At 47.2% G+C, this 26,135-nt stretch overlaps 1 protein-coding gene across 1 annotated transcript in view; it reads left to right on the top strand.

Moving 5' to 3' along the window:
- LOC306764583 (neutrophil cytosol factor 2-like) overlaps positions 1–26,135 on the top strand; it is a gene marked incomplete at both ends in the record, with an annotated part of 72,048 nt that overhangs the window by 12,964 nt on the left and 32,949 nt on the right. The window contains 3 exons of the mRNA XM_079251757.1: positions 4,889–4,957; positions 5,034–5,121; positions 5,321–5,427. Coding sequence (XP_079107883.1) covers positions 4,889–4,957; positions 5,034–5,121; positions 5,321–5,427 — 264 coding nt within the window. The remainder of the gene's footprint in view (positions 1–4,888; positions 4,958–5,033; positions 5,122–5,320; positions 5,428–26,135) is intronic.

Raw genomic sequence — 26,135 nt, 5'->3', positions numbered from 1 at the left:
ACCATTCAGGATCACTCCCACAGCATTCCAGCATCATTCCAGCAACATTCCCAGAATCATACCAATGTCATTCCAAGCAACATCCCAACATGATTCCACCCTCATTCCAGCACAATTTCCAACATCACACCAATGTCATTCCCAATGTCATTCCCATCATCATTCCAGCACCATTCCAGCATCATTCCTGCATCACACCAGTATAATTCCAGCCTCATTCCCACCGCCGTTCCCAGCATCATACCAACATCATTCAATCATCATTCCAGCACCATTCGAGCATCATTGCACAATCATTCCAGCACCATTCCCAGCATCACACCAACATCATTCCCAGCATCATTCCAACATTCCAGCGTCATTGCCAGCACCACTACAGCATCATACCAATGTTATTCCCAGAATCATTGCCAGCATCATTCCAACACCATTCCAGTATCATTCCAGCATCATACCAACATCATTCCCAGCATCATTCCAGCATCTTTCCAACACTCTTCCAGTATCATTCCAGCAACATCACAGCTTCATTCCAGCACCATTCCCTGCATCATTCCAGCACCATTCCAGCATCATTCCAGCAACATTCCTGCATCATACCAGTATAATTCCAGCCTCATTCCCAGAGCCATTCCCAGCATCATACCAACATCATTCCCAGGATCATTCCAGCACCATTCCCAGCATCATACCATCATTCCAGCATCATTGCCAGCACCCTTCCCAGCATCATACCAATGTCATTCCTTGCATCATTCAAGCACCATTCCAGCAACATTCCAGCATAATACACCCATCATTTCCCTGCATCATACCAACATCATTCCCAGCATCATTCCAACACCATTCCAGCATCATTCCCAGCACCACTCCCAGCTTCATTCCGGCACCAATCCCTGCATCATTCCAGCAACATTCCAGCATCATACCAGTATAATTCCAGCCTCATTCCCAGAGCCATTCCCAGCATCATACCATCATTCTAGCATCATACCATCATTCCAGCATCATTCCATCATCATCATTCATCATTCCATCACCATTCCAGCATCATTGCCAGCACCCTTCCCAGCATCATAGCAATATCATTCCCAGCATCATTCCAGCATCATACCAATATCATTCCCAGCATCATTCCAGCACCATTCCAGTATCATTCCAGTACCATTCCTGCATCGTACCAGTATAATTTCAGCATCATACCAACATCATTCCCAGCATCATTCCGGCATCTTTCCAACACTATTCCAGTATCATTCTTTTCTGAGGATTTCATGCCAGTTTGGAGGGTGTTTCAAGGAAGATTTTTCTGCATATTTTTGGCTCTTTTGAAGACTTGTTATGATGAGTCTCCATGGCAATGAAAGACTTGTTTACAATCGGGATCAACTGATTAACCTCTCCCAAATCAGGATTATCAGCGAAACAACACATCAAATCCCGATGGAGTTGAAAAGAAAGAGAAGAGGATGCAGAGCGGGAGTCAGAGAACGAAGAAAGCGATGGAGATTTAAACCATTTCTCCCGACCGTCCTCATGGGTAATGTGAGATCGCTAGCTAACAAAACGGACGAGCTGGAGATGCTAACAAGGTCTCAGAAAGAATACAGAGAGTGCAGTATTATGTGCTTCACTGAGACATGGCTGCATGAACACATCCCTGACTGTAATGTGTCTGTACCGGGCTTTAAAACGGTCCGTGCAGACCGCAGTAGACAACACAGCGGAAAGCTAAAGGGTGGTAGAATTGCAGTGCTGGTTAACCAGCATTGGTGTCATCCTGGACATGTTACTGTCAAGGAGAAGATATGGACAAGGGACATGGAACTGTTAGCTGTGAGCTTCCGTCCATATTATTTACCCAGAGAGTTTACCTGTGTTATTCTGGTAGCGGTTTATATAATACCTGGTACCGCACCAGACACAGCCTGTGACGTCATCAGCTCCGTCGTTGCTCGGCTACAAACACAGCATCCAAACTCATTCATGGCGATCTCCGGAGACTTCAACAACGTCTCCCTCTCTGCAACTCTACCAACATTCCAGCAGTTTGTCAGCTGCTCCACCAGAGAAAATAAGATGTTGGACTTATTTTATGCAAACATGAATAATGGATCCAGTTGTTCTGCCCTGCCTCCTTTAGGAAGATCTGACCATAATCTGGTTCTTCTCACCTCCACCCACAAGCCCATCGTTCAGCAGCAACCAGTCATCACAAAGAATATCAACATCTGGTCTGCTGAAGCTGAAGATGCTCTTAGAGGAGGCTTTGAGGCTACAGACTGGAACGTCCTCTGTGAACCTCATGGAGACGACATCAACACCATGACTGAGTGTGTGACAGATTACATAAACTTCTGTGTGGACAGCATCGTCCCAACAAGAACAGTGAGGTGCTTCCCCAATAACAAACCCTGGATCACCAGTGAGCTGAAAAAGCTGCTGAACATCAAAAAGAAAGCCTTCAGGGATGGAGACAGGGAGTTATTGAGGGCAACACAAAAACAACTTAAAACACAAACTAAGAAGTGCAAGAAGGACTACAGGAAGAAGTTAGAAAGTCAGCTCCAGCAGAATAACCTGAGGGATGTGTGGTCTGGAATGAAGAAGATCACCGGCTTCAAGTTAAAGGGGGACCAGCCTGATGGAGGTCTGGACAGAGCTAATGAGCTGAACATATTCTTCACCAGGTTCAGTTCACCCCCTACCTCCAGCCCAACAGACCACACACCCTCCATAAGCCCACTGCTTTCCTGTCACGCCTCCAATCTGTCACCCTGCAGCTCAGTCATGGACCAGAACACAGCTTCATCTCCCTCCACATCAGGACATCCTGAGACCTCCACCTTGTTTGTCTCCTGCAATCAGGTTAAGAAGCAACTTGAGAAACTGAACCAGAACAAGGCTGCAGGTCCAGATGGTGTCAGTCCCAGAGTTCTCAAGACCTGCTCAAAACAACTATGTCCGATTCTCCAGCACCTTTTCAACACCAGTCTGAGACAAAATAGAGTCCCAGTGCTGTGGAAAACCTCCTGCCTTGTTCCAGTGCCTAAAAAAACCCAACCAGCTGAACCAAGTGACTACAGACCAGTTGCCCTGACATCTCACATCATGAAAGTCCTGGAGAGACTCTTACTGGCTCACCTCAACAAGCAAGTAAACACCTTTCAGGACCCATTCCAGTTTGCATATCGTAATGGACTTGGGGTTGAAGATGCCATCATATACCTGCTCCAGAGAGCACACTCTCATCTGGACCATTCAGGCAGCACTCTGAGGGTCATGTTCTTTCATTTCTCAGTGCTTTTAATACCATTCAGCCTGCTTTGTTATGTGAGAAGCTCCATAAATTCCAGGTGGATACCTCCACAACCACCTGGATCTATGACTACCTCACAAACAGACCCCAGTTTGTGAGACTGAACGGTTGTGTGTCTGAGATGGAGGTCAGCAGCACTGGTGCACCACAAGGAACTGTACTCTGGCCATTCCTCTTCACTCTGTACACCTCAGACTTCCAGTACAACTCTGAGTCCTGTCATCTGCAGAAATACTCTGATGACTCTGCAGTTGTGGGGTGTATCAGGGATGGACAAGAAGCAGAGTACAGAGAACTGGTCAGCCAGTTTGTTAAATGGTGCGGTGACAATCATCTCATATTAAATAGCAGCAAAACAAAAGAGATGATTGTTGACTTCAGGAGGAAGAAGAATAAACAAAGCACTGTTTCCATCCTGGGAGAGGAGGTGGAGGTGGTGGAGGAATACAAGTATCTTGGAGTTCAGCTGGACAACAAACTGGACTGGAAATGCAACACTGACTACATCTACAAGAAAGGTCAGAGCAGACTGTACTTCTTAAGGAAGCTGAGATGGTTTAACGTCTGCACCAAGATGTTGCATATCTTCTATAAGTCTGTTGTGGAGAGTGCAGTCAGCTTTGCAGCATCTGCTGGGGTAGTAGCATCAGAACCAGAGACTTGAAGAGAATCAACAAACTGATCCAGAAAGCTGCTTCTGTGCTTGGAGTAACTCTGGAGCCGCTGGAGCTGATTGTCCAAAGAAGAATGCTGCACAAGCTGATGAAGATGATGGAGGATTCTTCACACCCTCTCCACAACACAGTGATGAAACAACAAAGTGTGTTCAGTGAGAGGCTTCTTCAGGTCCGATGTAAGACTGAAAGATACAGAAGATCATTCCTGCCAGCAGCCATCAGCCTCCGGAACAAGACCTCCTCAAATTAATTATTATATTCTACAATATTGAATTTCCCTTTGGGGATTAATAACGTATTTTTCATTAATTTAATTTCATTCATTCATTTATGTTGTTGGTTGTTAAAATTTTGATTATTGAAATTTTTTTCATATTTTAATGTATCTATAATGTTCATATTCCATTTCCCCCTTGAGGGATTTCTGCTGGGACACCCAGGCGGTACATATCTGCCCCTTCATGTATGCATTCCTAGAGCTGGCTTTGATTCCAGCATCATTCCCTCATTGCACCTGCATCATTCCCAGCATCCATCCAGCATTATCCAGCATCATTCTCTTTACACATGCTCACTGACTGTGGGGAGCTCTGGCCAAGCCCTCCCTCTTCCGCCTCATGGCTGGGCTGACTTTTGGGTGGGGTGGCTGGGGTGTGTGCTCGGGGATGACTGCTGTTTACCAGGGTCTCGGGTCCTGCTGGCCTACCTCTGACCTTTGTGTAGGTGGGGTCACATTTGCATGATCACCCTTCTGTGAATGTGTTTCACTCTGTGTATTCTGCATGCTGACCAAGTCACTGAGTCCCTCCTCTATGGTTTTGATAAACAAAGTAGTTGAATGAAGCATTAAAATGACATCAGCTTCATTTGATAGCTGGTTGTTTATTTCCAGAGAGGACTGCTGCCGGTGTCCCTGCTGGAACCTGCAGATGTAAAGACATCCAAAAGAAAAAAGGAGAAGGTAGTGTGTATCTACCACAACTATGGGACCAGACTGATTATTTCTGCAGGAAGATGACCATGCTCCACTCCCACAGACAGTTCCCAGTGGAATCCCCCTCCCACCGGAGCTGAAGCCACCCACTCGTCCACAGGTGCGGCCAAGCCCTGCTGCCCCTCTACCGGGTAAATATCTTAATCTCAGCTTCTGTTACTCATCCTGACCTCCCTAATGTCTATGATTTGATGGAAGAGACAGAATTTGCCGTCATTTTGGCATTTCCTCCTCATGCTGACATTGTTACCAATGAGGAGTTACCAAATTAAAACAGAAACTCCTGCTGACATCTCGCTGGATACTGAACTGTTGTGTTTTTTCCTGCAGGACATTTTTCCACAGACACGCCACCTCCATCCCACACCATTGCCACCCACACCCTGCCACAAGCCACCCAACCCCCGAAGTATTCAGCCAACGCAGCAAGCAGTAAGGTAATCAGCGCCAGCAGAGCTGGAAAGCTGAATGTCATCAGATAGACCCAGAACCTGGGACTCACACATCCACAGTGTATCTTTCTGCCTGATCTAAATATAGCAGCAGTTTTTAGATGACTTGTGAAGAAACTGCCCTCTCACGATTAACTTATCTGGGACTGCAGATGTGTCCCAGTTAAGTCACTGGGATAGTCAGGGAAAGATGAGGAGCGGGAGGGTATAAATATCCCTTTTTTCTCTTCATGTCACAGCATCCTGAAAATATTTGTTTTTATGTCAGGATACTTCCTGTTTGTTGCTAAAAAGAAACTTCTCAGCTTTCAGAGAATTTTATTCAGACTAAGTTATTAAATGTTCTGTCTCCTGGTCCACACTGACCAAACTACAATAACAATAGCAATAATAGTTAATAAAGATCATAATATTAATAATGATAATGATACTTAATTATTCCCAATTGGAAAATTGGTCTCTAGAGTAAACTAGACACAGATTGGGAAGTAAACTATAAAGCAGATTGGTATCAGACAGCAATGTAGTCTGAAAGTAGTCTTTAAGTATTCTGGAAGTGGTCTGGAAGTAGTCTGGAGGTGGTCTGGAAGTAGTCTGGAGGTGGTCTGGAGGTGGTCTGGAAGTAGTCTGGAGGTGGTCTGGAAGTGGTTTGGAAGTAGACTGGAAGTGGTCTTGAAGTAGTCTGGAAGTGGTCGAGGAGTATTCAGGAAGTGGTCTGAAAATATTTTGGAAATAGACTGGAGGTACTCTGGAAGTAGACTGAAAGTGGTCTGGAAATGGCCTAGAAGTAGTCTGGAGGTGCCGCGTAAGTAGACTGGAAGTAGTCTGGAAGTGGCTCGGAAGTAGACTGAAAGTAGTCTGGAGGTAGTCTAGAAGTGGCTCAGAAGTAGTCTGGAAGTGGCTCTGAAGTAGACTGGAAGTAACCTGGAAGTAGTCTGGAAGTGGCTCGGAAGTAGACTGGAAGTAGTCTGGAAGTGGCTCAGAAGTAGACTGGAAGTAGTCTGGAAGTAGTCTGGAAGTGGCTCGGAAGTAGACTGGAAGTAGTCTGGAAGTGGCTCGGAAGTAGACCGGAAGTAGACTGGAAGTAGACCGGAAAAAAACTGGAAGTAGACTGGAAGTAGTATGGAAGTAGTCTGGAAGTGGCTTGGAAGTAGACCGGATGTAGTCTGGATTTAGTCTGGAAGTAGTCTGGAAGTGGCTCCGAAGTAGACCGGAAGTAGTCTGGAAGTAGACTGGAAGTAGTCTGGAAGTAAACTGGAAGTAGTCTGGAAGTAGTCTGGAAGTGGCTTGGAAGTAGACCGGAAGTAGACTGGAAGTAGTCTGGAAGTAGTCTGGAAGTGGCTCAGAATTAGTCTGGAAGTGACTCGGAAGTAGACTGGAAGTAGACTGGAAGTAGACCGGGAAAAAAACTGGAAGTAGACTGGAAGTAGTATGGAAGTAGTCTGGAAGTGGATTGGAAGTAGACCGGAAGTGGCTTGGAAATAGACCAGATGTAGTCTGGAAGTAGTCTGGAAGTGGCTTGGAAGTAGACCGGATGTAGTCTGGATTTAGTCTGGAAGTAGTCTGGAAGTGGCTCCGAAGTAGACCGGAAGTAGTCTGGAAGTAGACTGGAAGTAGTCTGGAAGTAAACTGGAAGTAGTCTGGAAGTAGTCTGGAAGTGGCTTGGAAGTAGACCGGAAGTAGACTGGAAGTAGTCTGGAAGTAGTCTGGAAGTGGCTCAGAATTAGTCTGGAAGTGACTCGGAAGTAGACTGGAAGTAGACTGGAAGTAGACCGGGAAAAAAACTGGAAGTAGACTGGAAGTAGTATGGAAGTAGTCTGGAAGTGGATTGGAAGTAGACCGGAAGTGGCTTGGAAATAGACCAGATGTAGTCTGGAAGTAGTCTGGAAGTGGCTTGGAAGTAGACCGGATGTAGTCTGGATTTAGTCTGGAAGTAGTCTGGAAGTGGCTCCGAAGTAGACCGGAAGTGGCTTGGAAATAGACCAGATGTAGTCTGGAAGTAGTCTGGAAGTGGCTTGGAAGTAGACCGGATGTAGTCTGGATTTAGTCTGGAAGTAGTCTGGAAGTGGCTCCGAAGTAGACCGGAAGAAGTCTGGAAGTAGACTGGAAGTAGTCTGGAAGTAGACTGGAAGTAGTCTGGAAGTAGTCTGGAAGTGGCTTGGAAGTAGACCGGATGTAGTCTGGAAGTAGTCTGGAAGTGGCTCCGAAGTAGACCGGAAGTAGAATGGAAGTAGTCTGGAAGTACTCTAAAATAAGTATAAAAAGGGACTGAAAGAGGTCTTGAGGTAATCTGGAAGTAGACTGAAAGTAGTCTGGAGGTAGTCTGGAAGTAGTCTGTAAATGTTCTGAAAGTGGCTCCGAAGTAGACCGGAAGTAGTCTGGAAGTAGACGAAGTAGTCTGGAGGTAGACTGGAAGTATTCAGGAAGTGGTCTGGAAGTGGTCTGGAAGTAGACTGGAAGTAGTCTGAAATAGGCCTTGAAGTCATTTGAAGGTAGTCTGGAATTAAACTGGAAGTATTCAGGAAGTGGTCTGGAAGTAGACTGGAAGTAGTCCAGAAGTGGCTCTGAAAGTGATCTGGAAGAGTTTTGGAAGTGGTGTGGAAGTACACTGGGAGAAATCTGGTAGTTGTGTGGAAGTACAATGAAGGTAGCCTGGAAATGAACTAGAAGTGGTCTGGAGGCAGACTGGAAGTAGTCTTGAAGCAGTCAGGAAGTAGACTGTAAGTGGTTTAAGGTAGACTGAAAGTGGTCTGGAAATGGCCTAGAAGTAGTCTGGAAGTGGCACGTAAGTAGACCGGAAGAAGACTGGAAGTAGACTGGAAGTGGCTCGTAAGTAGTCTGGAAGTGGCTCGGAAGTAGACCGGATGTAGTCTAGAAGTAGTCTGGAAGTAGTCTGGAAGTGGCTCCGAAGTAGACCGGAAGTAGACTGGAAGTAGTCTGGAAGTCGTCTAAAATAAGTATAAAAAGGGGCTGGAAGTAGACTGAAAGAGGTCTTGAGGTAATTTGGAAGTAGACCGGAAGTAGTCTGGAGGTAATCAGGAAGTAGTCTGTAAATGTTCTGAATGTAGTCTGGAAATAGACTGGAAGTATTCAGGAAGTGGTCTGGAAGTAGACTGGAAGGAGTCTGAAATAGGCCTTGAAGTCATTTGAAGGTAGTCTGGAAGTAGACTGGAAGTAGTCCAGAAGTGGCTCTGAAGTAGACTAGAAGTGGTCTGAAAGTGATCTGAAAGAGGTCTGGAAGTGGCTCATAAGTAGACTGGAAGTAGTCTGGAAATGGCCTGGAATTAGTCTGGAAGTAGACTTTAAGTAGTCTGGAAGTGGCTTGGAAGTAGACTGAAAGTAAACTAGAAGTAGACTGGAAGTAGTCTAGAAGTGGCTCGGAAGTAGACTGGAAGTAGACTGGAAGTGGGTCGGAAGTAGACCGGAAGTAGTCTGGAAGTGGCTCGGAAGTAGTCTGGAAGTGGCTCGGAAGTAGACTGGAAGTAGTCTGGAAGTTGTCTGGAAGTGGCTCGGAAGTACACTGGAAGTAGTCTGGAAGTAGTCTTGAAGTAGTCTGGAAGTGGCTCAGAAGTAGTGTGGACGTGGCTCAGAAGTAGTCTGGAAGGGGCTCAGAAGTAGACGGGAAGTAGTCTGGAAGTGGCTCGGAAGCAGTGTGGAAGTGCCTCGGAAGTAGACCGGAAGTAGACAGGAAGTAGTCTGGAAGTAGACTTTAAGTAGTCTGGAAGTGGCTTGGAAGTACTCTGGATGTGCTTCGGAAGTAGACTGGAAGTAGTCTGGAAGTGGCTCGGAAGTAGAATGGAAGTGACTCAGAAGTAGTCTGGAAGTGGCTTGGAACTAGACTGGAAGTAGTCTGGAAGTGGTCTGGAAGTAGCTCGGAAGTAGACTGGAAGTAGTCTAGAAGTGGCTCGGAAGTAGTCTGGTTGTGGCTCGGAAGTAGACTGGAGGTAGTCTAAAAGTAGTCTGGAAGTGGCTCGGAAGTAGACCGGAAGTGACTCGGAAGTAGTCTGGAAGTGGCTTGGAAGTAGAATGGAAGTATACTGGAAGTAGACTGGAAGTAGTCTAGAACTGGCTCGGAAGTAGATTGGAAGTAGTCTGGAAGTGGCTTGGAAGTAGTCTGGAAGTGGCTCGGAACTAGACTGGAAGTTGTCTGGAAGTGGCTCGGAAGTACACTGGAAGTAGTCTGGAAATAGTTTGGAAGTGGCTCAGAAGTAGACCGGAAGTAGACTGGAAGTAGTCTGAAAGTAGTCTGGAAGTGCTTGGAAGTAAACTGGAAGTAAACTGGAAGTAGTCTCGAAGTAGTCTGGAAGTGGCTCGGAAGTAGACCGGAAGTGACTCAGAAGTAGTCTGGAAGTGGCTTGGAAGTAGAATGGAAGTATACTGGAAGTAAACTGGAAGTAGTCTAGAAGTGGCTCGGTAGTAGACTGGAATTAGTCTGGAAGTAGACTGGAAGTGGCTCGGAAGTAGACCGGAAGTAGTCTGGAAGTAGTCTTGAAGTAGTCTGGAAGTGGCTCAGAAGTAGTCTGGAAGTGGCTCAGAAGTCGACTGGAAGTAGTGTGGAAGTGGCTCGGAAGTAGTCTGGAAGTGGCTCAGAAGTAGACTGGAAATAGTCTGGAAGTGGCTCGGAAGTAGACCGGAAGTAGACTGGAAGTAGTCTGGAAGTAGACTTTAAGTAGACTGGAAGTAGACTGGAAGTAGACTGGAAGTAGTCTGGAAGTCGTCTGGTAGTAGATTGGAAGTAGACTGGAAGTAGTCTGGAAGTCGTCTGGACGTAGACTGGATGTAGTCTGGAAGTGGCTCGGAAGTAGACCGGTTGTAGTCTTGAAGTAGTCTGGAAGTGGCTCAGAAGTAGTCTGTAAGTGGCTCAGAAGTAGACTGGAAGTAGTCTGTAAGTGGCTCAGAAGTAGACTGGAAGTAGTCCGGAAGTGGCTCGTAAGTAGTCTGGAAGTAGTCTGGAAGTGGCTCGGAAGTAGACCGGTTGTAGTCTTGAAGTAGTCTGGAAGTGGCTCAGAAGTAGTCTGTAAGTGGCTCAGAAGTAGACTGGAAGTGGCTCGTAAGTAGTAGAATGGAAGCAGACTGGAAGTAGTCTGGAAGTAGTCTTGAAGTAGTCTGGAAGTGGCTCAGAAGTAGTCTGGAAGTGGCTCAGAAGTCGACTGGAAGTAGTCTGGAAGTAGTTTGGAAGTGGCTCAGAAGTAGACCGGAAGTAGACTGGAAGTAGTCTGAAAGTAGTCTGGAAGTGGCTTGGAAGTATTATGGAAGTGGCTTGGAAGTAGAATGGAAGTAGACTGGAAGTAGTCTAGAAGTGGCTCGGAAGTAGTCTGTAAGTAGTCTGGAAGTGGCTCGGAAGTAGTCTGGAAATGGCTCGGAAGTAGACTGGAAGTTGTCTGGAAGTGGCTCGGAAGTACACTGGAAGTAGTCTGGAAGTGACTCGGAAGTAGTCTGGAAGTGGCTCGGAAGTAGACTAGAAGTAGTCTGGAAGTAGTCTAGTAGTGGCTCTGAAGTAGACTGGAAGTGGCTCTGAAGTAGTCTGGAAGTGGCTCAGAAGTAGACCGGAAGTAGACTGGAAGTAGTCTGAAAGTAGTCTGGAAGTGGCTTGGAAGTGGCTCGGAAGTAAACTGGAAGTAGTCTGGAAGTAGTCTGGAAGTGACTCGGAAGTAGTCTGGAAGTGGCTTGGAACTAGACTGGAAGTAGTCTGGAAGTGGTCTGGAAGTGGCTCGGAAGTAGACTGGAAGTAGTCTGGAAGTGGTCTAGAAGTGGCTCGGAAGTAGTCTGGAAGTGGCTCGGAAGTAGACTGGAGGTAGTCTGGAAGTAGTTTGGAAGTGGTTCAGAAGTAGACCGGAAGTAGACTGGAAGTAGTCTGAAAGTAGTCTGGAAGTGGCTTGGAAGTAGTCTGGAAGTGGCTCGGAAGTAGACCGGATGTAGTCTAGAAGTAGTCTGGAAGTAGTCTCGAAGTGGCTCCGAAGTAGACCGGAAGTAGACTGGAAGTAGTCTGGAAGTCGTCTAAAATAAGTATAAAAAGGGGCTGGAAGTAGACTGAAAGAGGTCTTGAGGTAATTTGGAAGTAGACCGGAAGTAGTCTGGAGGTAATCAGGAAGTAGTCTGTAAATGTTCTGAATGTAGTCTGGAAATAGACTGGAAGTATTCAGGAAGTGGTCTGGAAGTAGACTGGAAGGAGTCTGAAATAGGCCTTGAAGTCATTTGAAGGTAGTCTGGAAGTAGACTGGAAGTAGTCCAGAAGTGGCTCTGAAGTAGACTAGAAGTGGTCTGAAAGTGATCTGAAAGAGGTTTGGAAGTGGCTCATAAGTAGACTGGAAGTAGTCTGGAAATGGCCCGGAATTAGTCTGGAAGTAGACTTTAAGTAGTCTGGAAGTGGCTTGGAAGTAGACTGAAAGTAAACTAGAAGTAGACTGGAAGTAGTCTAGAAGTGGCTCGGAAGTAGACTGGAAGTAGACTGGAAGTGGGTCGGAAGTAGACCGGAAGTAGTCTGGAAGTGGCTCGGAAGTAGTCTGGAAGTGGCTCGGAAGTAGACTGGAAGTTGTCTGGAAGTTGTCTGGAAGTGGCTCGGAAGTACACTGGAAGTAGTCTGGAAGTGACTCGGAAGTAGTCTGGAAGTGGCTCGGAAGTAGACTGGATGTAGTCTGGAAGTAGTCTGGAAGTAGTTTGGAAGTGGCTCAGAAGTAGACCGGAAGTAGACTGGAAGTAGTCTGAAAGTAGTCTGGAAGTGGCTTAGAAGTATTATGGAAGTGACTTGGAAGTAGAATGGAAGTAGAATGGAAGTAGACTGGAAGTAGTCTAGAAGTGGCTCGGAAGTAGACTGGAAGTAGTCTGGAAGTAGTCTGGAAGTAGACCGGAAGTAGTCTGGAAGTAGTCTGGAAGTATTCTTGAAGTAGTCTGGAAGTGGCTCAGAAGTAGTCTGGACGTGGCTCAGAAGTAGTCTGGAAGGGGCTCAGAAGTAGACGGGAAGTAGTCTGGAAGTGGCTCGGAAGCAGTGTGGAAGTGGCTCGGAAGTAGACCGGAAGTAGACAGGAAGTAGTCTGGAAGTAGACTTTAAGTAGTCTGGAAGTGGCTTGGAAGTACTCTGGATGTGCTTCGGAAGTAGACTGGAAGTAGTCTGGAAGTGGCTCGGAAGTAGAATGGAAGTGACTCGGAAGTAGTCTGGAAGTGGCTTGGAACTAGACTGGAAGTTGTCTGGAAGTGGTCTGGAAGTAGCTCGGAAGTAGACTGGAAGTAGTCTAGAAGTGGCTCGGAAGTAGTCTGGTTGTGGCTCGGAAGTAGACTGGAGGTAGTCTAGAAGTAGTCTGGAAGTGGCTCGGAAGTAGACCGGAAGTGACTCGGAAGTAGTCTGGAAGTGGCTTGGAAGTAGAATGGAAGTATACTGGAAGTAGACTGGAAGTAGTCTGGAAGTAGATCGGAAGTAGACTGGAAGTAGTCTGAAAGTAGTCTGGAAGTGCTTGGAAGTAAACTGGAAGTAAACTGGAAGTAGTCTCGAAGTAGTCTGGAAGTGGCTCGGAAGTAAACCGGAAGTGACTTAGAAGTAGTCTGGAAGTGGCTTGGAAGTAGAATGGAAGTATACTGGAAGTAAACTGGAAGTAGTCTAGAAGTGGCTCGGTAGTAGACTGGAATTAGTCTGGAAGTAGACTGGAAGTGGCTCGGAAGTAGACCGGAAGTAGTCTGGAAGTAGTCTTGAAGTAGTCTGGAAGTGGCTTAGAAGTAGTCTGGAAGTGGCTCAGAAGTCGACTGGAAGTAGTCTGGAAGTGGCTCGGAAGTAGTCTGGAAGTGGCTCAGAAGTAGACTGGAAATAGTCTGGAAGTGGCTCGGAAGTAGACCGGAAGTAGACTGGAAGTAGTCTGGAAGTAGACTTTAAGTAGTCTGGAAGTAGACTGGAAGTAGTCTGGAAGTCGTCTGGTAGTAGATTGGAAGTAGACTGGAAGTAGTCTGGAAGTCGTCTGGAAGTAGACTGGATGTAGTCTGGAAGTGGCTCGGAAGTAGACCGGTTGTAGTCTTGAAGTAGTCTGTAAGTGGCTCAGAAGTAGTCTGTAAGTGGCTCAGAAGTAGACTGGAAGTAGTCTGTAAGTGGCTCAGAAGTAGACTGGAAGTAGTCCGGAAGTGGCTCGTAAGTAGTCTGGAAGTAGTCTGGAAGTGGCTCGGAAGTAGACCGGTTGTAGTCTTGAAGTAGTCTGGAAGTGGCTCAGAAGTTGTCTGGAAGTGGCTCAGAAGTAGACTGGAAGTGGCTCGTAAGTAGTAGAATGGAAGCAGACTGGAAGTAGTGTGGAAGTAGTCTTGAAGTAGTCTGGAAGTGTCTCAGAAGTAGTCTGGAAGTGGCTCAGAAGTCGACTGGAAGTAGTCTGGAAGTAGTTTGGAAGTGGCTCAGAAGTAGACCGGAAGTAGACTGGAAGTAGTCTGAAAGTAGTCTGGAAGTGGCTTGGAAGTATTATGGAAGTGGCTTGGAAGTAGAATGGAAGTAGACTGGAAGTAGTCTAGAAGTGGCTCGGAAGTAGTCTGTAAGTAGTCTGGAAGGGGCTCGGAAGTAGTCTGGAAGTGGCTCGGAAGTAGACTGGAAGTTGTCTGGAAGTGGCTCGGAAGTACACTGGAAGTAGTCTGGAAGTGACTCGGAAGTAGTCTGGAAGTGGCTCGGAAGTAGACTAGAAGTAGTCTGGAAGTAGTCTAGTAGTGGCTCTGAAGTAGACTGGAAGTGGCTCTGAAGTAGTCTGGAAGTGGCTCAGAAGTAGACCGGAAGTAGACTGGAAGTAGTCTGAAAGTAGTCTGGAAGTGGCTTGGAAGTGGCTCGGAAGTAAACTGGAAGTAGTCTGGAAGTAGTCTGGAAGTGACTCGGAAGTAGTCTGGAAGTGGCTTGGAACTAGACTGGAAGTAGTCTGGAAGTGGTCTGGAAGTGGCTCGGAAGTAGACTGGAAGTAGTCTGGAAGACACTCAGAAGTAGTCTAGAAGTGGCTCGGAAGTAGTCTGGAAGTGGCTCGGAAGTAGACTGGAGGTAGTCTGGAAGTAGTTTGGAAGTGGTTCAGAAGTAGACCGGAAGTAGACTGGAAGTAGTCTGAAAGTAGTCTGGAAGTGGCTTGGAAGTAGTCTGGAAGTGGCTCGGAAGTAGACCGGATGTAGTCTAGAAGTAGTCTGGAAGTAGTCTGGAAGTGGCTCCGAAGTAGACCGGAAGTAGACTGGAAGTAGTCTGGAAGTCGTCTAAAATAAGTATAAAAAGGGGCTGGAAGTAGACTGAAAGCGGTCTTGAGGTAATTTGGAAGTAGACCGGAAGTAGTCTGGAGGTAATCAGGAAGTAGTCTGTAAATGTTCTGAATGTAGTCTGGAAATAGACTGGAAGTATTCAGGAAGTGGTCTGGAAGTAGACTGGAAGGAGTCTGAAATAGGCCTTGAAGTCATTTGAAGGTAGTCTGGAAGTAGACTGGAAGTAGTCCAGAAGTGGCTCTGAAGTAGACTAGAAGTGGTCTGAAAGTGATCTGAAAGAGGTTTGGAAGTGGCTCTGAAGTAGACTGGGAGTAATCTGGAAGTTGTGTGGAAGTACACTGAAAGTGGTCTGGAAATGGCCTAGAAGTAGTCTGGAAGTGGCTCATAAGTAGACTGGAAGTAGTCTGGAAATGGCCCGGAATTAGTCTGGAAGTAGACTTTAAGTAGTCTGGAAGTGGCTTGGAAGTAGACTGAAAGTAAACTAGAAGTAGACTGGAAGTAGTCTAGAAGTGGCTCGGAAGTAGACTGGAAGTAGACTGGAAGTGGGTCGGAAGTAGACCGGAAGTAGTCTGGAAGTGGCTCGGAAGTAGTCTGGAAGTAACTCGGTAGACTGGAAGTTGTCTGGAAGTGGCTCGGAAGTACACTGGAAGTAGTCTGGAAGTGACTCGGAAGTAGTCTGGAAGTGGCTCGGAAGTAGACTGGATGTAGTCTGGAAGTAGTCTGGAAGTAGTTTGGAAGTGGCTCAGAAGTAGACCGGAAGTAGACTGGAAGTAGTCTGAAAGTAGTCTGGAAGTGGCTTGGAAGTATTATGGAAGTGGCTTGGAAGTAGAATGGAAGTAGAATGGAAGTAGACTGGAAGTAGTCTAGAAGTGGCTCGGAAGTAGACTGGAAGTAGTCTGGAAGTAGTCTGGAAGTAGTCTTGAAGTAGTCTGGAAGTGGCTCAGAAGTAGTCTGGACGTGGCTCAGAAGTAGTCTGGAAGGGGCTCAGAAGTAGACGGGAAGTAGTCTGGAAGTGGCTCGGAAGCAGTGTGGAAGTGGCTCGGAAGTAGACCGGAAGTAGACAGGAAGTAGTCTGGAAGTAGACTTTAAGTAGTCTGGAAGTGGCTTGGAAGTACTCTGGATGTGCTTCGGAAGTAGACTGGAAGTAGTCTGGAAGTGGCTCGGAAGTAGAATGGAAGTGACTCGGAAGTAGTCTGGAAGTGGCTTGGAACTAGACTGGAAGTAGTCTGGAAGTGGTCTGGAAGTAGCTCGGAAGTAGACTGGAAGTAGTCTAGAAGTGGCTCGGAAGTAGTCTGGTTGTGGCTCGGAAGTAGACTGGAGGTAGTCTAGAAGTAGTCTGGAAGTGGCTCGGAAGTAGACCGGAAGTGACTCGGAAGTAGTCTGGAAGTGGCTTGGAAGTAGAATGGAAGTATACTGGAAGTAGACTGGAAGTAGTCTAGAACTGGCTCGGAAGTAGATTGGAAGTAGTCTGGAAGTGGCTTGGAAGTAGTCTGGAAGTGGCTTGGAAGTAGAATGGAAGTATACTGGAAGTAGACTGGAAGTAGTCTAGAACTGGCTCGGAAGTAGATTGGAAGTAGTCTGGAAGTGGCTTGGAAGTAGTCTGGAAGTGGCTCGGAACTAGACTGGAAGTTGTCTGGAAGTTGTCTGGAAGTGGCTCGGAAGTACACTGGAAGTAGTCTGGAAATAGTTTGGAAGTGGCTCAGAAGTAGACCGGAAGTAGACTGGAAGTAGTCTGAAAGTAGTCTGGAAGTGCTTGGAAGTAAACGGGAAGTAAACTGGAAGTAGTCTCGAAGTAGTCTGGAAGTGGCTCGGAAGTAGACCGGAAGTGACTCAGAAGTAGTCTGGAAGTGGCTTGGAAGTAGAATGGAAGCATACTGGAAGTAAACTGGAAGTAGTCTAGAAGTGGCTCGGTAGTAGACTGGAATTAGTCTGGAAGTAGACTGGAAGTGGCTCGGAAGTAGACCGGAAGTAGTCTGGAAGTAGTCTTGAAGTAGTCTGGAAGTGGCTCAGAAGTAGTCTGGAAGTGGCTCAGAAGTCGACTGGAAGTAGTGTGGAAGTGGCTCGGAAGTAGTCTGGAAGTGGCTCAGAAGTAGACTGGAAATAGTCTGGAAGTGGCTCGGAAGTAGACCGGAAGTAGACTGGAAGTAGTCTGGAAGTAGACTTTAAGTAGACTGGAAGTAGACTGGAAGTAGTCTGGAAGTCGTCTGGTAGTAGATTGGAAGTAGACTGGAAGTAGTCTGGAAGTCGTCTGGAAGTAGACTGGATGTAGTCTGGAAGTGGCTCGGAAGTAGACCGGTTGTAGTCTTGAAGTAGTCTGGAAGTGGCTCAGAAGTAGTCTGTAAGTGGCTCAGAAGTAGACTGGAAGTAGTCTGTAAGTGGCTCAGAAGTAGACTGGAAGTAGTCCGGAAGTGGCTCGTAAGTAGTCTGGAAGTAGTCTGGAAGTGGCTCGGAAGTAGACCGGTTGTAGTCTTGAAGTAGTCTGGAAGTGGCTCAGAAGTAGACTGGAAGTGGCTCGTAAGTAGTAGAATGGAAGCAGACTGGAAGTAGTCTGGAAGTAGTCTTGAAGTAGTCTGGAAGTGGCTCAGAAGTAGTCTGGAAGTGGCTCAGAAGTCGACTGGAAGTAGTCTGGAAGTAGTTTGGAAGTGGCTCAGAAGTAGACCGGAAGTAGACTGGAAGTAGTCTGAAAGTAGTCTAGAAGTGGCTCGGAAGTAGTCTGTAAGTAGTCTGGAAGGGGCTCGGAAGTAGTCTGGAAGTGGCTCGGAAGTAGACTGGAAGTTGTCTGGAAGTTGTCTGGAAGTGGCTCGGAAGTACACTGGAAGTAGTCTGGAAGTGACTCGGAAGTAGTCTGGAAGTGGCTCGGAAGTAGACTGGAAGTAGTCTGCAAGTAGTCTAGTAGTGGCTCTGAAGTAGACTGGAAGTGGCTCTGAAGTAGTCTGGAAGTGGCTCAGAAGTAGACCGGAAGTAGACTGGAAGTAGTCTGAAAGTAGTCTGGAAGTGGCTTGGAAGTGGCTCGGAAGTAAACTGGAAGTAGTCTGGAAGTAGTCTGGAAGTGACTCGGAAGTAGTCTGGAAGTGGCTTGGAACTAGACTGGAAGTAGTCTGGAAGTGGTCTGGAAGTGGCTCGGAAGTAGACTGGAAGTAGTCTGGAAGACACTCAGAAGTAGTCTAGAAGTGGCTCGGAAGTAGTCTGGAAGTGGCTCGGAAATAGACTGGAGGTAGTCTGGAAGTAGTTTGGAAGTGGTTCAGAAGTAGACCGGAAGTAGACTGGAAGTAGTCTGAAAGTAGTCTGGAAGTGGCTTGGAAGTAGACTGGAAGTGGCTCGGAAGTAGACCGGAAGTGACTTGGAAGTAGTCTGGAAGTGGCTTGGAAGTAGAATGGAAGTATACTGGAAGTAGACTGGAAGTAGTCTAGAACTGGCTCGGAAGTAGATTGGAAGTAGTCTTGAAGTGGTTTGCAAGTAGTCTGGAAGTGGCTCGGAACTAGACTGGAAGTTGTCTGGAAGTGGCTCAGAAGTAGACTGGAAGTAGACTGGAAGTCGTCTGGTAGTAGATTGGAAGTAGACTAGAAGTAGTCTGGAAGTAGACTGGATGTAGTCTGGAAGTGGCTCGGAAGTAGACCGGTTGTAGTCTTGAAGTAGTCTGGAAGTGGCTCAGAAGTAGTCTGGAAGTAGTCTGGAATTCGTCTGGTAGTAGATTGGAAGTAGACTGGAAGTAGTCTGGAAGAAGACTGGAAGTTGTCTGGAAGTGGCTCGGAAGTACACTGGAAGTAGTCTGGAAGTGACTCGGAAGTAGTCTGGAAGTGGCTCGGAAGTAGACTGGATGTAGTCTGGAAGTATTCTGGAAGTAGTTTGGAAGTGGCTCAGAAGTAGACCGGAAGTAGACTGGAAGTAGTCTGAAAGTAGTCTGGAAGTGGCTTGGAAGTATTATGGAAGTGGCTTGGAAGTAGAATGGAAGTAGACTGGAAGTAGTCTAGAAGTGGCTCGGAAGTAGACTGGAAGTGGCTCGTAAGTAGACTGGAAATAGTCTGGAAGTGGCTCGGAAGTAGACCGGAAGTAGACTGGAAGTAGTCTGGAAGTAGACTTTAAGTAGTCTGGACGTGGCTTGGAAGTAGACTGGAAGTAGTCTGGAAGTCGTCTGGTAGTAGATTGGAAGTAGACTGGAAGTAGTCTGGAAGTCGTTTGGAAGTAGACTGGATGTAGTCTGGAAGTGGCTCGGAAGTAGACCGGTTGTAGTCTTGAAGTAGTCTGGAAGTGGCTCAGAAGTAGTCTGTAAGTGGCTCAGAAGTAGACTGGAAGTACTCTGGAAGTGGCTGAGAAGTCGACTGGAAGTAGTCGGGAAGTGGCTCGGAAGTAGACTGGAAATGTCTGGAAGTGGCTCGGAAGTACACTGGAAGTAGTCTGGAAGTGACTCGGAAGTAGTCTGGAAGTGGCTCGGAAGTAGACTGGATGTAGTCTGGAAGTAGTCTGGAAGTAGTTTGGAAGTGGCTCAGAAGTAGACCGGAAGTAGACTGGAAGTAGTCTGAAAGTAGTCTGGAAGTGCTTGGAAGTAGTCTGGAAGTGGCTTGGAAGTAGAACGGAAGTAAACTGGAAGTAGTCTCGAAGTAGTCTGGAAGTGGCTCGGAAGTAGACCGGAAGTGACTCAGAAGTAGTCTGGAAGTGGCTTGGAAGTAGAATGGAAGTATAGTGGAAGTAGACTGGAAGTAGTCTAGAAGTGGCTCGGAAGTAGACTGGAAGTAGTCTGGAAGTGGTCTGGAAGTGGTCTGGAAGTGGCTCGGAAGTAGACTGGAAGTAGTCTTGACGTAGTCTGGAAGTGGCTCGTAAGTAGTCTGGAAGTAGTCTGGAAGTGGCTCGGAAGTAGACCGGTTGTAGTCTTGAAGTAGTCTGGAAGTGGCTCAGAAGTAGTCTGTAAGTGGCTCAGAAGTAGACTGGAAGTGGCTCGTAAGTAGACTGGAAGTAGTCTGGAAGTGGCTCGTAAGTAGTCTGGAAGTGGCTCGTAAGTAGTCTGGAAGTGGCTCGGAAGTAGTCTGGAAGTGGCTCGGAAGTAGACTGGAAGTTGTCTGGAAGTGGCTCGGAAGTACACTGGAAGTAGTCTGGAAGTGACTCGGAAGTAGTCTGGAAGTGGCTCGGAAGTAAACTGGATGTAGTCTGGAAGTAGTCTGGAAGTAGTTTGGAAGTGGCTCAGAAGTAGACCGGAAGTAGACTGGAAGTTGTCTGAAAGTAGTCTGGAAGTGGCTTGTAAGTATTATGGAAGTGGCTTGGAAGTAGAATGGAAGTAGACTGGAAGTAGTCTAGAAGTGGCTCGGAAGTAGACTGGAAGTGGCTTGGAAGTGGCTCGGAAGTAAACTGGAAGTAGTCTGGAAGTAGTCTGGAAGTGACTCGGAAGTAGTCTGGAAGTGGCTTGGAACTAGACTGGAAGTAGTCTGGAAGTGATCATTGAAGTGGCTCGGAAGTAGACTGGAAGTAGTCTGGAAGACACTCAGAAGTAGTTTAGAAGGAGCTCGGAAGTAGTCTGGAAGTGGCTCGGAAGTAGACTGGAGGTAGTCTGGAAGACACTCAGAAGTAGTTTAGAAGGAGCTCGGAAGTAGTCTGGAAGTGGCTCGGAAGTAGACTGGAAGTAGTCTGGAAGACACTCAGAAGTAGTTTAGAAGGAGCTCGGAAGTAGTCTGGAAGTGGCTCGGAAGTAGTCTGGAAGTAGTTTGGAAGTGGTTCAGAAGTAGACCGGAAGACACTCAGAAGTAGTCTAGAAGTGGCTCGGAAGTAGTCTAGAAGTGGCTCGGAAGTAGACTGGAAGTGGCTTGGAAGTGGCTCGGAAGTAAACTGGAAGTAGTCTGGAAGTAGTCTGGAAGTGACTCGGAAGTAGTCTGGAAGTGGCTTGGAAGTAGTCTGGAAGTGGCTCGGAAGTAGACCGGAAGTGACTCGGAAGTAGTCTGGAAGTGGCTTGGAAGTAGAATGGAAGTATACTGGAAGTAGACTGGAAGTAGTCTAGAACTGGCTCGGAAGTAGATTGGAAGTAGTCTTGAAGTGGTTTGCAAGTAGTCTGGAAGTGGCTCGGAACTAGACTGGAAGTAGTCTGGAAGTGGCTCGGAAGTAGTCTGGAAGTGGCTCAGAAGTAGACTGGAAGTAGTCTGGAAGTCGTCTGGTAGTACATTGGAAGTAGACTGGAAGTAGTCTGGAAGTAGACTGGATGTAGTCTGGAAGTGGCTCGGAAGTAGACCGGTTGTAGACTTGAAGTAGTCTGGAAGTGGCTCAGAAGTAGTCTGGAAGTAGTCTGGAAATCGTCTGGTAGTAGATTGGAAGTAGACTGGAAGTAGTCTGGAAGTAGACTGGAAGTTGTCTGGAAGTGGCTCGGAAGTACACTGGAAGTAGTCTGGAAGTGACTCGGAAGTAGTCTGGAAGTGGCTCGGAAGTAGACTGGATGTAGTCTGGAAGTAGTCTGGAAGTAGTTTGGAAGTGGCTCAGAAGTAGACCGGAAGTAGACTGGAAGTAGTCTGAAAGTAGTCTGGAAGTGGCTTGGAAGTATTATGGAAGTGGCTTGGAAGTATTATGGAAGTGGCTTGGAAGTAGAATGGAAGTAGACTGGAAGTAGTCTAGAAGTGGCTCGGAAGTAGACTGGAAGTGGCTCGGAAGTAGACTGGAAATAGTCTGGAAGTGGCTCGGAAGTAGACCGGAAGTAGACTGGAAGTAGTCTGGAAGTATACTTTAAGTAGTCTGGACGTGGCTTGGAAGTAGACTGGAAGTAGTCTGGAAGTCGTCTGGTAGTAGATTGGAAGTAGACTGGAAGTAGTCTGGAAGTCGTCTGGAAGTAGACTGGATGTAGTCTGGAAGTGGCTCGGAAGTAGACCGGTTGTAGTCTTGAAGTAGTCTGTAAGTGGCTCAGAAGTAGACTGGAAGTAGTCTGGAAGTGGCTCGTAAGTAGTCTGGAAGTGGCTCGTAAGTGCTCTGGATGTGGTTCGGAAGTTGTCTGGAAGTAGTCTGGAAGAGGCTGAGAAGTCGACTGGAAGTAGTCTGGAAGTGGCTCGGAAGTAGACTGGAAGTGTCTGGAAGTGGCTCGGAAGTACACTGGAAGTAGTCTGGAAGTGACTCGGAAGTAGTCTGGAAGTGGCTCGGAAGTAGACTGGATGTAGTCTGGAAGTAGTTTGGAAGTGGCTCAGAAGTAGACCGGAAGTAGACTGGAAGTAGTCTGAAAGTAGTCTGGAAGTGGCTCGGAAGTAGTCTGGAAGTGGCTCGGAAGTAGACTGGAAATGTCTGGAAGTGGCTCGGAAGTACACTGGAAGTAGTCTGGAAGTGACTCGGAAGTAGTCTGGAAGTGGCTCGGAAGTAGACTGGATGTAGTCTGGAAGTAGTCTGGAAGTAGTTTGGAAGTGGCTCAGAAGTAGACCGGAAGTAGACTGGAAGTAGTCTGAAAGTAGTCTGGAAGTGGCTTGGAAGTATTATGGAAGTGGCTTGGAAGTAGAATGGAAGTAGACTGGAAGTAGTCTGGACGTGGCTTGGTAGTAGATTGGAAGTAGACTGGAAGTAGTCTGGAAGTCGTCTGGAAGTAGACTGGATGTAGTCTGGAAGTGGCTCGGAAGTAGACCGGAAGTAGACTGGAAGTAGTCTGGAAGTAGACTTTAAGTAGTCTGGACGTGGCTTGGTAGTAGATTGGAAGTAGACTGGAAGTAGTCTGGAAGTAGACTGGATGTAGTCTGGAAGTGGCTCGGAAGTAGACCGGTTGTAGTCTTGAAGTAGTCTGGAAGTGGCTCAGAAGTAGTCTGTAAGTGGCTCAGAAGTAGACTGGAAGTAGTCTGGAAGTGGCTCGTAAGTAGTCTGTAAGTAGTCTGGAAGGGGCTCGGAAGTACTCTGGATGTGGTTCGGAAGTAGACTGGAAGAAGTCTGGAAGTGGCTCGGAAGTAGTCTGGAAGTGGCTCGGAAGTAGACTGGAAGTTGTCTGGAAGTTGTCTGGAAGTGGCTCGGAAGTACAATGGAAGTAGTCTGGAAGTGACTCGGAAGTAGTCTGGAAGTGGCTCGGAAGTAGACTAGAAGTAGTCTGGAAGTAGTCTAGTAGTGGCTCGGAAGTAGACTGGAAGTGGCTCTTAAGTAGTCTGGAAGTGGCTCAGAAGTAGACCGGAAGTAGACTGGAAGTAGTCTGAAAGTAGTCTGGAAGTGGCTTGGAAGTGGCTCGGAAGTAGTCTGTAAGTGGCTCAGAAGTAGTCTGTAAGTGGCTCAGAAGTAGACTGGAAGTAGTCTGTAAGTGGCTCAGAAGTAGACTGGAAGTAGTCTGTAAGTGGCTCAGAAGTAGACTGGAAGTAGTCTGGAAGTGGCTCAGAAGTAGTCTGTAAGTGGCTCAGAAGTAGACTGGAAGTAGTCTGGAAGTGGCTCGTACTTAGTCTGGAAGTGGCTCGGAAGTACTCTGGATGTGGTTCGGAAGTAGACTGGAAGTAGTCTGGAAGTGGCTGAGAAGTCGACTGGAAGTGGTCTGGAAGTGGCTAGGAAGTAGTCTGGAAGTGGCTCGGAAGTAGACTGGAAGTTGTCTGGAAGTTGTCTGGAAGTTGTCTGGAAGTGGCTCGGAAGTAGTCTGGAAGTGGCTCGGAAGTAGACTGGATGTAGTCTGGAAGTAGTCTGGAAGTAGTTTGGAAGTGGCTCAGAAGTAGACCGGAAGTAGACTGGAAGTAGTCTGAAAGTAGTCTGGAAGTGGCTTGGAAGTATTATGGAAGTGGCTTGGAAGTAGAATGGAAGAAGACTGGAAGTAGTCTAGAAGTGGCTCGGAAGTGGCTCAGAAATAGACGGGAAGTAGTCTGGAAGTGGGTCGGAAGTAGACCGGAAGTAGACAGGAAGTAGTCTGGAAGTAGACTTTAAGTAGTCTGGAAGTGGCTTGGAAGTATTCTGGATGTGCTTCGGAAGTAGACTGGAAGTTGTCTAGAAGTGGCTCGGAAGTAGACCGGAAGTGACTCGGAAGTAGTCTGGAAGTGGCTTGGAAGTAGAATGGAAGTATACTGGAAGTAGACTGGAAGTAGTCTAGAACTTGCTCGGAAGTAGACTGGAAGTAGTGTGGAAGTGGCTTGGAAGTACTCTGGATGTGCTTCGGAAGTAGACTGGAAGTTGTCTAGAAGTGGCTCGGAAGTAGACCGGAAGTGACTCGGAAGTAGTCTGGAAGTGGCTTGGAAGTAGAATGGAAATATACTGGAAGTAGACTGGAAGTAGTCTAGAACTGGCTCGGAAGTAGACTGGAAGTAGTCTGGACGTAGACTGGAAGTTGTCTGGAAGTGGCTCGGAAGTACACTGGAAGTAGTCTGGAAGTGACTCGGAAGTAGTCTGGAAGTGGCTCGGAAGTAGACTGGATGTAGTCTGGAAGTGGCTCAGAAGTAGACTGGAAGTAGTCTGGAAGTGGCTCAGAAGTAGTCTGTAAGTGGCTCAGAAGTAGACTGGAAGTAGTCTGGAAGTGGCTCGTACTTAGTCTGGAAGTGGCTCGGAAGTACTCTGGATGTGGTTCGGAAGTAGACTGGAAGTAGTCTGGAAGTAGTTTGGAAGTGGCTCAGAAGTAGACCGGAAGTAGACTGGAAGTAGTCTGAAAGTAGTCTGGAAGTGGCTTGGAAGTATTATGGAAGTGGCTTGGAAGTAGAATGGAAGTAGACTGGAAGTAGTCTGGACGTGGCTTGGTAGTAGATTGGAAGTAGACTGGAAGTAGTCTGGAAGTCGTCTGGAAGTAGACTGGATGTAGTCTGGAAGTGGCTCGGAAGTAGACCGGAAGTAGACTGGAAGTAGTCTGGAAGTAGACTTTAAGTAGTCTGGACGTGGCTTGGTAGTAGATTGGAAGTAGACTGGAAGTAGTCTGGAAGTAGACTGGATGTAGTCTGGAAGTGGCTCGGAAGTAGACCGGTTGTAGTCTTGAAGTAGTCTGGAAGTGGCTCAGAAGTAGTCTGTAAGTGGCTCAGAAGTAGACTGGAAGTAGTCTGGAAGTGGCTCGTAAGTAGTCTGTAAGTAGTCTGGAAGGGGCTCGGAAGTACTCTGGATGTGGTTCGGAAGTAGACTGGAAGAAGTCTGGAAGTGGCTCGGAAGTAGTCTGGAAGTGGCTCGGAAGTAGACTGGAAGTTGTCTGGAAGTTGTCTGGAAGTGGCTCGGAAGTACAATGGAAGTAGTCTGGAAGTGACTCGGAAGTAGTCTGGAAGTGGCTCGGAAGTAGACTAGAAGTAGTCTGGAAGTAGTCTAGTAGTGGCTCGGAAGTAGACTGGAAGTGGCTCTTAAGTAGTCTGGAAGTGGCTCAGAAGTAGACCGGAAGTAGACTGGAAGTAGTCTGAAAGTAGTCTGGAAGTGGCTTGGAAGTGGCTCGGAAGTAGTCTGTAAGTGGCTCAGAAGTAGTCTGTAAGTGGCTCAGAAGTAGACTGGAAGTAGTCTGTAAGTGGCTCAGAAGTAGACTGGAAGTAGTCTGTAAGTGGCTCAGAAGTAGACTGGAAGTAGTCTGGAAGTGGCTCAGAAGTAGTCTGTAAGTGGCTCAGAAGTAGACTGGAAGTAGTCTGGAAGTGGCTCGTACTTAGTCTGGAAGTGGCTCGGAAGTACTCTGGATGTGGTTCGGAAGTAGACTGGAAGTAGTCTGGAAGTGGCTGAGAAGTCGACTGGAAGTAGTCTGGAAGTGGCTAGGAAGTAGTCTGGAAGTGGCTCGGAAGTAGACTGGAAGTTGTCTGGAAGTTGTCTGGAAGTTGTCTGGAAGTGGCTCGGAAGTAGTCTGGAAGTGGCTCGGAAGTAGACTGGATGTAGTCTGGAAGTAGTCTGGAAGTAGTTTGGAAGTGGCTCAGAAGTAGACCGGAAGTAGACTGGAAGTAGTCTGAAAGTAGTCTGGAAGTGGCTTGGAAGTATTATGGAAGTGGCTTGGAAGTAGAATGGAAGAAGACTGGAAGTAGTCTAGAAGTGGCTCGGAAGTGGCTCAGAAATAGACGGGAAGTAGTCTGGAAGTGGGTCGGAAGTAGACCGGAAGTAGACAGGAAGTAGTCTGGAAGTAGACTTTAAGTAGTCTGGAAGTGGCTTGGAAGTATTCTGGATGTGCTTCGGAAGTAGACTGGAAGTTGTCTAGAAGTGGCTCGGAAGTAGACCGGAAGTGACTCGGAAGTAGTCTGGAAGTGGCTTGGAAGTAGAATGGAAGTATACTGGAAGTAGACTGGAAGTAGTCTAGAACTTGCTCGGAAGTAGACTGGAAGTAGTCTGGAAGTGGCTTGGAAGTACTCTGGATGTGCTTCGGAAGTAGACTGGAAGTTGTCTAGAAGTGGCTCGGAAGTAGACCGGAAGTGACTCGGAAGTAGTCTGGAAGTGGCTTGGAAGTAGAATGGAAATATACTGGAAGTAGACTGGAAGTAGTCTAGAACTGGCTCGGAAGTAGACTGGAAGTAGTCTGGACGTAGACTGGAAGTTGTCTGGAAGTGGCTCGGAAGTACACTGGAAGTAGTCTGGAAGTGACTCGGAAGTAGTCTGGAAGTGGCTCGGAAGTAGACTGGATGTAGTCTGGAAGTGGCTCAGAAGTAGACTGGAAGTAGTCT

This window comes from Telmatherina bonti (genome assembly GCF_933228915.1).
Source record: "Telmatherina bonti genome assembly, chromosome: 13".
Taxonomy (NCBI): Eukaryota; Metazoa; Chordata; class Actinopteri; order Atheriniformes; family Telmatherinidae; genus Telmatherina; species Telmatherina bonti.
The sequence above is the reverse complement of the archived record's forward strand: the minus strand, read 5'-3'. Positions and strand labels throughout refer to the sequence as shown.